The 13,103-nt window shown below is 34.0% G+C and overlaps 1 protein-coding gene across 1 annotated transcript; it reads left to right on the plus strand.

Moving 5' to 3' along the window:
* The first annotated feature begins 6,444 nt into the window (after window positions 1–6,444).
* LOC133188993 (uncharacterized) lies at window positions 6,445–9,526 on the plus strand. The gene is made up of 3 exons (XM_061324448.1): window positions 6,445–6,587; window positions 8,619–8,729; window positions 8,991–9,526. Exons 1-3 carry the CDS (start codon window positions 6,527–6,529, stop codon window positions 9,122–9,124), a joined length of 306 nt encoding a protein of 101 aa, XP_061180432.1. The 5' UTR covers window positions 6,445–6,526; the 3' UTR covers window positions 9,125–9,526.
* Window positions 9,527–13,103: the final 3,577 nt, after the last annotated feature.

A 13,103-nucleotide genomic window follows, 5' to 3' on the forward strand; every position in this document is an offset into this window, starting at 1 on the left:
TCGTCACCTTTCCTTATTTATGTTGAGTGAATATTACTATAATATCTGCATATATGGTGTTTATGACTCCCATCTTCTACGATACTCAAGAACATGCCCCAAGTACGAGCAATTTCTAAATCGAGGCCAGCTACTGGCAGATAAGTTGATGCTACAGGGATTTCAACAACTTCCTTAAAGTTAGCATTTCGTAAATTCTATGGTCGTTATATATCTTTTCACTGGTCGTATTTTGGCTGACGTGTTTCATACCATCCTCACAATGTCAAGGTTTTGTGTGTGGAGTTCCGAAATTACAAAACCTTGAAATTGTGAGGGTGGTTTCATACCAATTGTTAGGCCTTCGTTTTATGCTAAATTTGACTACAGAATGTTTATACCTGATCAGTACATTGGGTTCACGGCGGGTGTGATCGGTCAACAGGGGAATGCTACTCATTCTTGGCACCTGATCCCATTTCCGGGGATCCGTGTTTTATGCCCTTCTCACAGATTTTTATTGCCTGTAGATTTTTTTGAGATTGATTACTGTTTGTTATCTTCACCAGAAGAAAATACTAGTAGTTGATTTTGATACAACAGCTGAAAAACTCTAACTACCCCGTATTTGTTTCTACTTCGTGTAAACTTGTCGTTCATTTCTCTGGATTGAGCTCTCGGTTATAGCTCATAAACAGTATTAAATCTTTGTACACTCAACGTTCTTTTTCGATTTGTTCTTTGTTAACTCATGCAAGTTGAAAATTTTAATGGGTTGTATTTAAATAATTATAAAATGATAAAATTTTTATTTTCAATTAAAACTTGTTCATCGGAATTAAGTCATGACTATAAATACGCTGATCAAAGTTCTATAATTTACCAAATGAAATAATCAAAATAAATTCGTGTTATTCTTTATTTATTTCCATTCTTCACTCTTCATTAATAAAAAGGAAATGAATCCATAATTAAATTGATACCATTCATTGATTTATTTTTAATTATCGTATATCATGTCAACTTATTTTTTGTTGAAAACCTTAATGTAATGTATATTTGCTCATCCAAATGAATCCTCGTAGTACAAATAAAATGGACTAGATACTTAACTGTTGCAAGCAAGTGTGTATGTGTTATTTCCCCCAAAACCAACCCAATCAATGAAATACTCGAATTGAAAGCTGAGTAAACAACAACAGTATTGTAAAATTATATTTTTTCAGTATCACATAGGTACATCTGAATGGTCTCTATTGTAAGTAATCATTTTTGAAATTTAGTTGTAAAGTTTTAATGTTTCAAACATTAGCCATTTTTGCATGGCGACCAAAGTAATTTTTGAAATTTAATATCAAGCACCATGAGCTTGAGGTGATACTTCTGCAATAACATAACTAAGTGTGGACTGCTTTAGAGGGAAAAAGAGATTTCTAAAAGATTTATTTGTATTTTTATGCTCCCGTAATCGAAGATTCGGGGGCATATAGTTTTTGCCCTGTCCGTCCGTCTGTCTGTCTGTCTAGCTTTCTGTCTGTCTGTCCGCAAAAACTTTAACCTTGCCCATAACTTTTGATTTGTTGGAGCTATGGCGTTCATGTGTATTCCTTGTATCAAGACCTTTCTTCGGGTATCATTATATTTGACCTTTTGACCTTGGAGTTTGACCTACTTTTGCAAAATTTTATGAGACTTTTAACCTTGGCCATAACTTTTAAACACTTGGAGCTTGGGCTTTCAAACTTCACAAGTGTATTCCTTGTGAGAAGGTTTTCCTTTGAATACCAACATTTTTGACCCTTTGACCTTGACCTTAGAGTTTAATCTACTGTTGAAAAAACTTTAACCTTGGCTATAACTTTTGAACAGTTTGAGCTAGGTCTTTCATTCTTCGCATGTGTACTCCTTGTGACAAGACCTTTCTTTGCATATCAACAGTTTTGACCTTTTGACCTTGACCTTGGAGTTTGACTTACTTCAATTTTGACCTTGGCAATAACTTTTGAACAGTTAGTGCTAGGGTTTTCATACTTCACATATGCATTCCTTATGATAAGACCTTCCTTTAGATACTAACAACTTTGACCCTTTGACATTGACCTTGGAGTTTGACCCACTTTTGCAAAATTTTAACCTTGGCCATAACTTTTGAACAGTTGGTGTTAGGGCTTTCATACTTCACGTATGCATTCCTTGTGATAAGACCTTCCTTTAAATACCAACAACTCTGACCCTTTGACCTTGACCTTGAAGTTTGACCTACTTTTGAAAAACTTTAATCTTTGCCATAACTTTTGGACAGTTGGAGTTAGGGCTTTCATACTTCACAAGTATATTCCTTGTGAAAAGACCTTCCTTTGGATACCAACATTTTTGGTATTGACCTTGACCTTGGAGTTTGACATACTTTAAAAAAAATTTAACATTGGCAATAACATTTGAACGTTTGGTCCTAGGGCTTTCACATTCATGATCATGTGTATCACTTGTGACAAGAACTTCCCTTGGCACCATTTGATCTTGACCTCGCCATAAAAAACTTTAACCTTCGCCATAACTTTTCAACGGTTTGTACTAGGGCTTTCATATTTCACAGGTATATTCCTCGAGAGAAGCCCTTTGTTTGGGTACCAACATTTTTGATTTTTTGACCTGGAGTTTAACTTGCGTTTAAGAAACATTAACCTTTCGCCATAAGCTGCCATACGGGGGCATCAGTGTTTCACAAACACATCTTGTTTTTTATGGAAACTGTGAAAAAGTCTGAAACCGATTGTACTTTTTGCAAAAATCTATTTTTTAAATGAAATGAAATTTTAGTTTTAAAAGAAATCTGCTCGGCGATTATCAAAAACTAATCTTAAATTCAAATACATCTCCTGCTTTCATGGCAAGAAAAGGATATATATATATATATATATATATATATATATATATATATATATATATATATATATATATATATATATATATATATATATATATATATATATATATATATATATATATATACTAGTATACGTTCATGTTTATTTCCAAAAGAAGATTTGATTATCTTTAGTGTTGCAAAGTTTCATAGAGTAATTTCAAGAACTCGTGGCAATGTAGACAACATTAATTACAGAAAAAAGACACTTTGTTTAATTGTTTGCTTACATTTTCATGCATATTGAAACCGTCACGGTAGCTTAGTCGGTAGAGCGCTCGCTCCGTGATCGGAAGGTCGTGTGTTCGAATCAGGGTCACGACTGACTTAAAAAAAAACTCAAAAATAGATATAACTGTTGCTTCGTTAAGCGCTCGGCACTTTGAAGTGAAAGTTGTGGGTCTTTTAGATGACACTTTAAAAACCGAGGCCCTGAGTCTCGGTAGGCGTTGGCACGAAAAAGAACTCTCATTTCTCAATGGCCCTGAGTGCTGAGCAAAAGTCTATATTTGAAGCCCTTCATCAGTATATGAGTGAAAAATTGTCGAATGGGAAGTAAGACAAGATTCATTCAATCAGCATATGGAGACGCGTTTGCCGGTGGACGGCTGCAAATTTAAACCCGTACTTTTCGGCGTTACACAGAGGATCTGAATTATAATTGTCGTTCAAATTTTATTCAATCAGTAGAAAAGAAGGAATCTTAAAACATTATAGGATGAATAAAAAAAATGCTCTCTAGCTTAAATTCAAAATACTAGTAGTTATTTGTTTTTATATTTACCAATCAGGATCCCCCCTGAAGAGTAGATGAACCCTATGGATTTTGAGGTCACAAGGTCAAAAGTCAAGGGTCAAATTACATGTACTGTAGACTAAGGAAGATCTTGTCTGTTCAATATTTTGAGAACGATTAGCTTGACTGACATCAAAATTTACATTGGTTCCCCTCAGGGAGTAGAGGACCCCTAATGATTATGAGGTCAAAAGATCAAATGTCAAGGGTTAAACTGGACACAAGAAAATACTGACCACTCAATATCTTGAGAATCCTTTGCTAGACAGACATTAAACTTGGTACATTGGTTTCCATTGAAAAGTAGATACATGTACCACGTAAGATTTTGAAGTCAGAAGGTCAAAGGTCAAGGATCAAACTGGACATAGGAAAATTATCCTATTGACTGCTTGATACATGTATCTAAAGATTCCTAAAGAGTTCTAAAATCAATTTTGGTACACTGGTTTCATTGAAGGAGTAGATACCCCCGTTCATTATGAAGTCACAATTTCAAAGGTCGAGTGTCAAAGTTGACGTAGAAAGTTATTGACGACTCAAAATCTTGAGAACCCTTTGCTTATCAGCCATCAAACTTGGTACACTGGTGTCCCCTAAGGAGAAGCGGACCACTGTAGATTTTCAAATTTGAGGCCACAAGGTAAAAAAAACCTACTCTAAACATAACAACCGCTGACGCTCATTATCCTGAGAACTCTTTGCTTGACAGACGTCAAACCTGATACAACTTCTTTCCCCAAGTGAGAAAATGACCCCAAATGACGTCACAAGGTCAAGGGTCAACAACACAGACATTAGACACAGGAAGATTTTGTCAACCAAGTATCAGGAAAACTATTTCCTTAACAGACATCAAATTTTGGTACCCTCTAATCACCCCAAATGTTTGTTTTGATTAATATCCCTTCAAGAATGTTTCATTCCTAGTTAGACGCCACAAATTGCCGGTGGAGGGCTACAAATTTAGACCTGTACTCGACACTTGAGCAGTGAAGGGATCTTTTTCGTGCCAGCACTTACTGCGACACGGGGCCTCAGTTTATACGGTCTCATCCGAAGGGCCGATCTCCAAGTTCCGTAGTGGGATTTGAACCCGCCTTCTAAGGATCATCTCCTTACTCTGCGACTGTAGAGCAAACAGCGCCACTCAGGCGACACCCCTAATGATATTGATGTCTGATAGAGATTAAACTTATTTACATATTGTACATGTGTGCCACTGACAAGTAGATGATCAATTGTTTTCACTATCATTACATACATTCTAAATTAAAAACTTGTTCCATTTTTAATTTTGTAACACGGAAGCGTATATATTTCTCAAACATTCCTTGTTTTGAATTCTGATTGAGAAGTCCATTTTCCAAAATTTGAAAATAAATGAGTGAATTGGAGATGAAAATGGTTGATATAGAATATTTCAATGTTAAAATGAAAATATCCTGCAATAAAAGTTACCGCAATTAAGTCAAATGGCAATCTGTTATAGGGGCAAATATTGATATTTCATAAACAATGATTTGGGCCAAATTAAGCTTTGTAGAAAGTTCTTAGTAGGTGTAAAATGAAAAAGGTGAAGATAACGAACAGTCAAAAAAAACTTCAAACAATACAAATCTGTGAACAGGGCATAAAACACCGACCTCCCCTGTTGATCAGTCACACCCGCCGTGAGCCCTATGTATTGAAAAACAAAGGACTGATCTGACAATTTATAGGAAACAAGTCAGCCAAAATACGACCCAGTGTTAAATAATATTTGCTTATAAGGTCATTATAACGACCATTGAATCTACGGAATGCTGACTTCAAACGTGGTTGTTGAATTCACTGTAACATCAACTTATGTGCGAGTAGCCTGCCTCGGTTTAAAAACTGATCGTTCTCAGAGCATGCAAATATTTATGCATATTTTAACGGTCAAATTTTAAAAATTAAGCATAAAACTTAATAAAATTAGAGGTAATTCGGTAAAAAATAAGAATATATCTAACATGATTCTGTAACATATTTTAGCGTACTTTTACTATTAATAGTATACATGCACTGATGAAAAGGTATTACAAAATATGCCTCATTATTACACGTCACATTCGCAAAGAAATTTAATTTGTCACCCAAAAATCTGACTCATGCATTAAGTCCCACCTACGGTATTTGCTCTTCTGTCACTGGGAATGCCCGACAGGTGATTTCTGGGAGGCACACTGAATTAACTTTCAAAATCAATCCTTAATTGAAAATGTCAGTGCCTGTTTACCCCGTGGTGCTGAATTACAATTTACATCTATATTCATTAAATGTATCATTCTCACAGCACCAGTTATACCTGATGATCGGAGAATCTGTAGAAATGACAGATCATTTCAATAAATTTTATTTTAATTTCATATTTTTATTGCTTTCATTCTCCAATATAATGACAAGGGTTTAATTGCTTTTTCTGGGTTCTCTTGCTTTTCTTTTTCTCCAACTTTCCCTCCATTAAGTGCAATTTTCTCTCATCGCATGTAATTTTCTTTTAAGCTGTTATTAAGCTGTCATTATCATAAAAACCACACTCTCTGTCACAAGAGAAAGAAGAATAATTCATTGCCATGTAAATCATATTGCGTTAATTAGACCGACCCTTGGGGTTTTGACTAATCAACGAACAAACTATAATATCGAATTTAGAATTCCCCATTTGACACGAGCACTCAGAATAAATGACGCAGCTCAGTTCCACCTGAAGAATAAAGGCAAGTGAATAAATGGATTGAATTTGATGACTAGATGCGATTAAGAAAACACTTCGAACAAACGGAAGGCAATTTTTTGAAATGAGTTATTTTAAATTCTTTATTATATTTTCCGGGATGGTTTTTGCTAATATATTTAAAGGTAAGTATAACTCTTAGTATAAATTTGAATAACGCGTTTTAGTATTGATTATGTTTTTAATAAATTGATTACATTTTTTAAAAAATATGAAAAGTGCTCTCCTTTTAATTATTTATACGGATGAATGGCAAAATAGCTAGACTAGCAGAGAAGGAAATAAAATTTTGTTAAGGTAATAAACCTGCAAAATCAGTTTTAAAAGATGTCGATTTTCAATCATTTTTGTGAACAGTATACGCCCATATACCCAATTTATGAAAATATGACTTTCGGAAATTATAAAGTTTATTTATTTTTTTTTAATTTCTTAAGTATGCTTTAGAATCATATAAACCACAGTTTTCGTGTTTATGGACGAAATTAAGTTGTTGTTCTTTTGAAAAATGCCTAATTGCAGTTGTGTCCATTGAAAAAGTAAACACCAGCATATTTATTTTGTGAAGACTGACGTCGCCCTATGAATTTTTCATGGGCACCACAGGCACTTAGGGTATGGACCCCCCCCCCCCTTTTCCATTTTTTTTTCTTTTGAAATCGGGGGTCCAGTCACCCCTTTTCCTATTTTTGTATTCTAATATGCACTATATATTATCAATAATGCAACTCTTTTGTTTCTATCAGCTGTTTTTGAAATATATCGTTTTTGACTGATCTTTTTTGTGTATCAGTCGAAAACGATATATTTAAAAACAGCTGATAGAAACAAAAGAGTTGCATTATTGATAATATATAGTGCATATTAGAATACAAAAATTGGAAAAAGGGTGACTGGACCCCAGATTTAAAAAGAAAAAAAAATGGAAAAGGGGGGGTCCATACCCCAAGTGCCTGTGCGTTAAACCACATATATGTTTTAAACATCTTGTATCAAAGGCTAATTACAACCTTTCGGGCAAGCACACAAGGTCGGTAGAGAAAATTTAAGTTAATATCTGACTATACTTTTCACCTAAATGGAGTTCACTATTATTTTACAGCAAAAAGATGTGAAACTTCTTTGGTTTTTTCTTATGAATTTTTTCATAGAAAATGCACTCTTGCTTTTGGAAAGCAAAATTTATAAGAAATTAGAAAGTCTAATTAAATGTATATAATTTTGTCGATTTTTTTTACTTCGCTTTGATGGTCGACCGCATTTTCATCAAAATATATGCATATACTAATGCGGTAATTTCACATTATATGCAATCCAATAAATGGGTAAACTTAAACTACAAGTAAATTTATCGTGCGTTTGTCAATCCTTGAAATACATGTATGTTTATACATGTACTGAGTATTAGATCGCCCCCCCCCCCCCCCCGTCTTTTTCTAAAATAAAAAAAAAATGAAGCAAGACTTATGGAATTTGTGCCATACTGTTTACAAACAATTTTCATTTACTCAAATTTATCGATTCACACATATTTTTTTTTTAATACAATAGTGTCCGCATACTATCTAAGTTTTTATCTCTGCATTAGAAACTTTAATTTACAATGCAACTTTTATTATATAGAGCCTTGCTGACGAACATGTTGGGGTAATACAATCTTACACATTTTATATCAATGATGGTAAACTGGGGAAAAATAAAACATACAAGACTAAGTTATAATGCTTTTTTCAATAACAATTGCAAGAATGGCAATATAATGAGTGAAAGAACTAAGTCCACTATATGAATACTATGATATTTGGTAAGGAAAACTTGAGAATTTTTTTTTTCTCTGGAAAAAAATATTTGTGAAAGCTTGATTGAATATGGGAGAGAAAATAAACTTTGATTTATTACCAGCAGAAAACTACATTTTTTGTTTATTATAGCTTCTCATGTCAATTATCATTTATTTATCATTTCACATTTATAAACAATCTCGATTGTTCAAGTTAGTGATATATTTTATTTTCTTTGATATGTATATTTTACATGAAATTTTAAGGCAGTTTTCATATCAGTTAAAATTTATCGTTTTTTCTCTTCTCTATTCTCACCTTTACAACGTGGTCATCATTCTTGAATCATATAATCGATTTCAATAACTTTCACAGCATCGGTATCTGGCACTTCAAACATTTCTGCGGAGAGACGGATCCTAAGAGATTATTTTTTGAAGAAGATTCAAGCCGAAACAGAAGAGCAACCATTTGAAAATTCCAATGGTATGAAATAAAAAAAATTGCTTATGAATAATAATTTTTCTCTCGGGCAAATCAAAAATTTATTTAATTTCAGCTTGAATATTATATACCTAGGCTCTCTTGCAAACACATGAATTTTCTACGATAAAATGAGATTATATGATATTTTATTGCGGGTATACCAAGAGAAGGATTTATGATCTTGTTTTATTTATTAAAAAGAGAAGTTCAAAGATACATGTAATTATAGACAATGTCAGACAATGCTGATTTATTTTTCAGAATCAGCACCAAATGATGTTTCAGCTTTATATGTCGTTCAAAAAATGCTTCGTCCAAGAACTTATGACGTCACAGATCTTGGTGTAGTTCCAAACAAAAGAGCTTTCAACGTTCAAGGATCCTTGTTAAAATGAACTCAAGACTATGCGCTACACTCTTTGCTTCTTTTATAATTTTAACTCTTCTCTCATTAATCCCTGGTGATACAGGGGCAGTAAGCAATTGCAATATACCTGTATGTCTCTGAATTTGATAAAATATGTATTGTGGTTTAAATACAACACAGGCTTTCCTAACTTCATTTCTAGTTTATCAAATTTCATTTTCTTTGTCATCGAAAGATCGAATAATGTTAAAATTCGTGAGAAAAATATCGAATCTTTAAATGAATGACAGATCTGAAAAATCGATGTTCCATTTATTGTGTATTTTTTAATTAAAAATCTACTACTTGGTATTCGTCGATTTTGATCTAGTGACTCGTCAATGGCATACTTTGATTTGATGCTGGATTCTAATAAATGTAAGATTTCTAATGGTTTTTTATTGAACATAATTTTTATGCAAGTAATTCTGTGTTTTATATCCCCGAGACATTTGCGGATAGAAAACAAACACCTCCTTTGATAGGGAACAGAGGCGGATCCAGGGCCGGCGCGCCGGGTGCAACCCCCCCCCCCCCCTCCCCTTTTGAATTTTTTGTATGTAGAACTTCTATGTCCATTATCCTAAAACCAAGGCAAAAACATCTCTTATTTGTAAGAATTCATCAGCTTCTGGGGGTTTTGCCCCCGGACCCCAATCAGTGCTTCAATGCAGACCCCAGACCCCCTGCCTTCTACTGCGCCCCCGCCCCCGTTATGAAATTCCTGGATCCGCCACTGGGGAAAGTAACATAGGAAACATATTTACAACTTTTTGGTTAAAAATCATATCCAATCAAAACCATGGATGAATATTTTGTGAAATGTTTCATAAATTTTTTTTACTTTTATAGATGGCAGTTTTAAGCTGCATAACAACGTCGTGAAATATCGCCCCCCCCCCCCCCCAAATGCATTCTGAAAAAAAAGCACAGAAGTGCGTTTTATTGATGGTACGGTTATTTCAATGTTTTATTGAATTAGACCTATTTGGAAATCTACTACATGTATATTCAATGTTTGCAAAAGAGCATACAGGCAGAACATATTTTTGCTTATACATGTATGTGCAACGTCACTAGGAATTAAAAAGTTTTGAAATTGAAAGAAATGTTCAATATTCATTTATTCACTGGGTTCGAGGGAAACCAGTGTTTTCAATAAGAGCTGGTGTAACGACGAAAAGTGATCCCCGAATAGAATATTGATCAGGGATCATTTTTCTATGTAGAAATTTGACCCCCTGGTTAATTATCTACGTAGAAAAATGACCCACGTTTTCGTAGAAAATTATATGGTCTTTGGGTCATTTTTCTCCATGTGGATTGTAGAAAAATGACACCGTAGAATAATGACCCTGTGTCATTTTTTGATAAAACATGGTTTTCTTAGGAAATTTTTGTTAGGCAAATACATAGGGGTCATTAAAATTACACAGTCTTATGATATCAACTGTTCATTTTTAAAAGCTTTAAAGTTTAAATAACAAAATTTAAATGTATTACTATACTTTTCATAAATAATACAAGGTGGTTTATCCCTATTACGGATTAAAGAAAACCATAACAAGGCTATAATGATGTTCTTTGACTATTAGAACAAAAATACGCGCTTTCTTTGATTTGTTTCATCATATTTAATGTTTTAGATCCCTAATAGGACCAAATTCTCTATCCTTTAATATCCATCATGTACATAATACTCTGATATTAATTTAAAGTATTTTATAGTACAAATTAAAAGATTTACCAAGAGAAAGTTTCAAGAATGTAATTTAATAATTAGTAATTAATTAACAAAGATTGCTTTGAAGTCTATGGGGACAAGCAATTTTTTAAAAATTAAAAATTTAAATAATAATATCAATAAATCGTGTGGTGGAAAGTTCATTAAACATTCGATGTAGAATGACAATTGAAAACTTTTTTTTACCAGATAAGTTTTTTTATGATTGATTTTTTTTTTTATTAATTAAAAAAAGAAGGAGAAAACTCTTACCAAAATTCAAGATCATAAATTAGGACACATCCCACCCTTACATGTACATGCCTATAGTAGTAAATGGGAATTATGTCTAAATATACTGAGTATTCAACACCTACACATCTGATATGTATTCAGTTTCATTGAGTCTGTTGCTATTAGGGATGGAATACCTTAATAATATAAATTGTCAGTTTTCACAGTTTTAATTATCTAAATGTGCCCCCCCTCTCTCTTCTATCTAACCGCCTCTGGCACCGGTCCGCCGGTGTCGGGAGCTTTTTTTTTTCTTCCTTCTCTCTTTGTGATGCAAAAATCAAAATAAAGTCTTCTTTCTTCTTCATATGGAATAAGCAAGGTTAACGTTTTTCAACTCTTCCCAATTAAATTTGTTTTAAAAAGGCCGTTTTTTAAGAAAATCTTATCTCATAATTATCTTTTGAATTTCTATGATTGAAGTCTCAAACTTCTTCTCATAAAAATATAGGGAAGATTAAATATGTGGGAAAAAAATCACACAGGACTGAATCAATATGCCTCTGACCTTCGATATCAGGGACACAAAACGTAATTATATAGCCAGTGTCTTTTGTCCTTTGCTAATGTCAACAAAGTCTTCACAAAATGAGGCTTTTTACATAAAAAAATTGATAAAACAGAGGTATTTAACATAGGTCTATACACGGTAGTACCGTTTTCTCTTCTCCCCTCCCACTCTCTCTCTCCTCACTCTCTCCCCTCTCTCTCTTTCCCCCACTACCTCCCTCTCCCCACTCTCTCCCAACTCTCTGTCCCCACTCCCTTTCTCTCTCTCCCCACCCTCTCCCCACTTTCTCTCTCCTCCCTCTCCCCACTCCCCCACTCCCTCTCTACTGTCTCACCCCACTGTCTCTCCTCTCACTCTCTCTTTCCCCCCCACTCCCTCCCTCTCCCCACTCCCTTTCTCTCTCTCCCTACCCCCACCCTCTCACCACTTTCTCTCCCTCCCTCCCTCCCTCTCCCCACTCCCAACCTCTCCCCACTTCCTCTCCCCCACTCCCTTCCTCTTTCCCTCCCTTCCTCTCTACTCCCTCTCCCTGTTCCCACACTCTTTTTCCCCTCTCACTCTCTACACCACTCTCTCCCCACTCCCTTTCCCCCCACTCCCTTTCTCTCTCTCCCCACTCCCTCCCTCCAATCTGTCTCCCCACTATCTCCCTATCTCTCTTTTTTTTTTATTTTTTGACCGTCTGACTCAATTATTCTTTGGACTTACGAAAAAAACTAACATATATGCATAATATATAGATGTTTCAAAGTTATTTACAATAAAAATAATGGAAAAAAATACTTTTTCAAAAACAAAGACAAAATTCTTACCGTTATTATAAAAGAAATTATAAAATGTTTATTCTTGATCTTTTTACTTTAAAATGGATTTGGCGGAATTGTTTATATTTGCAAAAAATGAATGTAATTTAAAATTATAAGGGCGATAATTTTAAATAACAGAAAATACTGCTTCCCAGTTCACAGTTTTATTATTCCTTTATATGTTTGCGCATTATAATTTTATATGCTTGGAAAACAATATTTATATACTTACTTACATGCAAGGAACATACGTCAGCTTGAAATCTAAGTTGAATATTATTTGTTGTACCGCTATGAAAAATAGATATGCGGCTAATGCCCTAAATTATCCACTTTCAGAGAGGAGGTCTATAAATATCCTTTATTTGATCTAGTATGTAATAAGGGTTTGACATTCACGATCCTTTTCCCTTGAATGTTTTCAGTTTACTATATTTTCATAATTTTTGTCTTGTTCAGACATCGTGTTGTTGGGTTCAATGTTAACCAAAATATACTTGCATCATGACTCACTCGTTGTTCTACGCATTACCCGGTATTTCAGGTTTTCTTATTTATTGTATATAAATGTTCGTTTGGTGTTTGTTCAAATACTGTTAATAAAACTGTGTATAATTTTTACTTATTGCATGGT

Source organism: Saccostrea echinata, unplaced genomic scaffold, assembly GCF_033153115.1.
Source record: "Saccostrea echinata isolate AGI-Se365-2 ecotype Australia unplaced genomic scaffold, CSIRO_AGI_Sech_v1 ptg000016l, whole genome shotgun sequence".
Taxonomy (NCBI): Eukaryota; Metazoa; Mollusca; class Bivalvia; order Ostreida; family Ostreidae; genus Saccostrea; species Saccostrea echinata.

Coding starts and splice junctions, on each gene's coding strand:
- LOC133188993 (XM_061324448.1), top strand. CDS start 6,527: ATGAGTTATTTTAAATTCTTTATTATATTTTCCGGGATGGTTTTTGCT. Junction 6,588..8,618: donor TTTTGCTAATATATTTAAAG/GTAAGTATAACT, acceptor TAACTTTCACAG/CATCGGTATCTGGCACTTCA. Junction 8,730..8,990: donor ACCATTTGAAAATTCCAATG/GTATGAAATAAA, acceptor TTTATTTTTCAG/AATCAGCACCAAATGATGTT.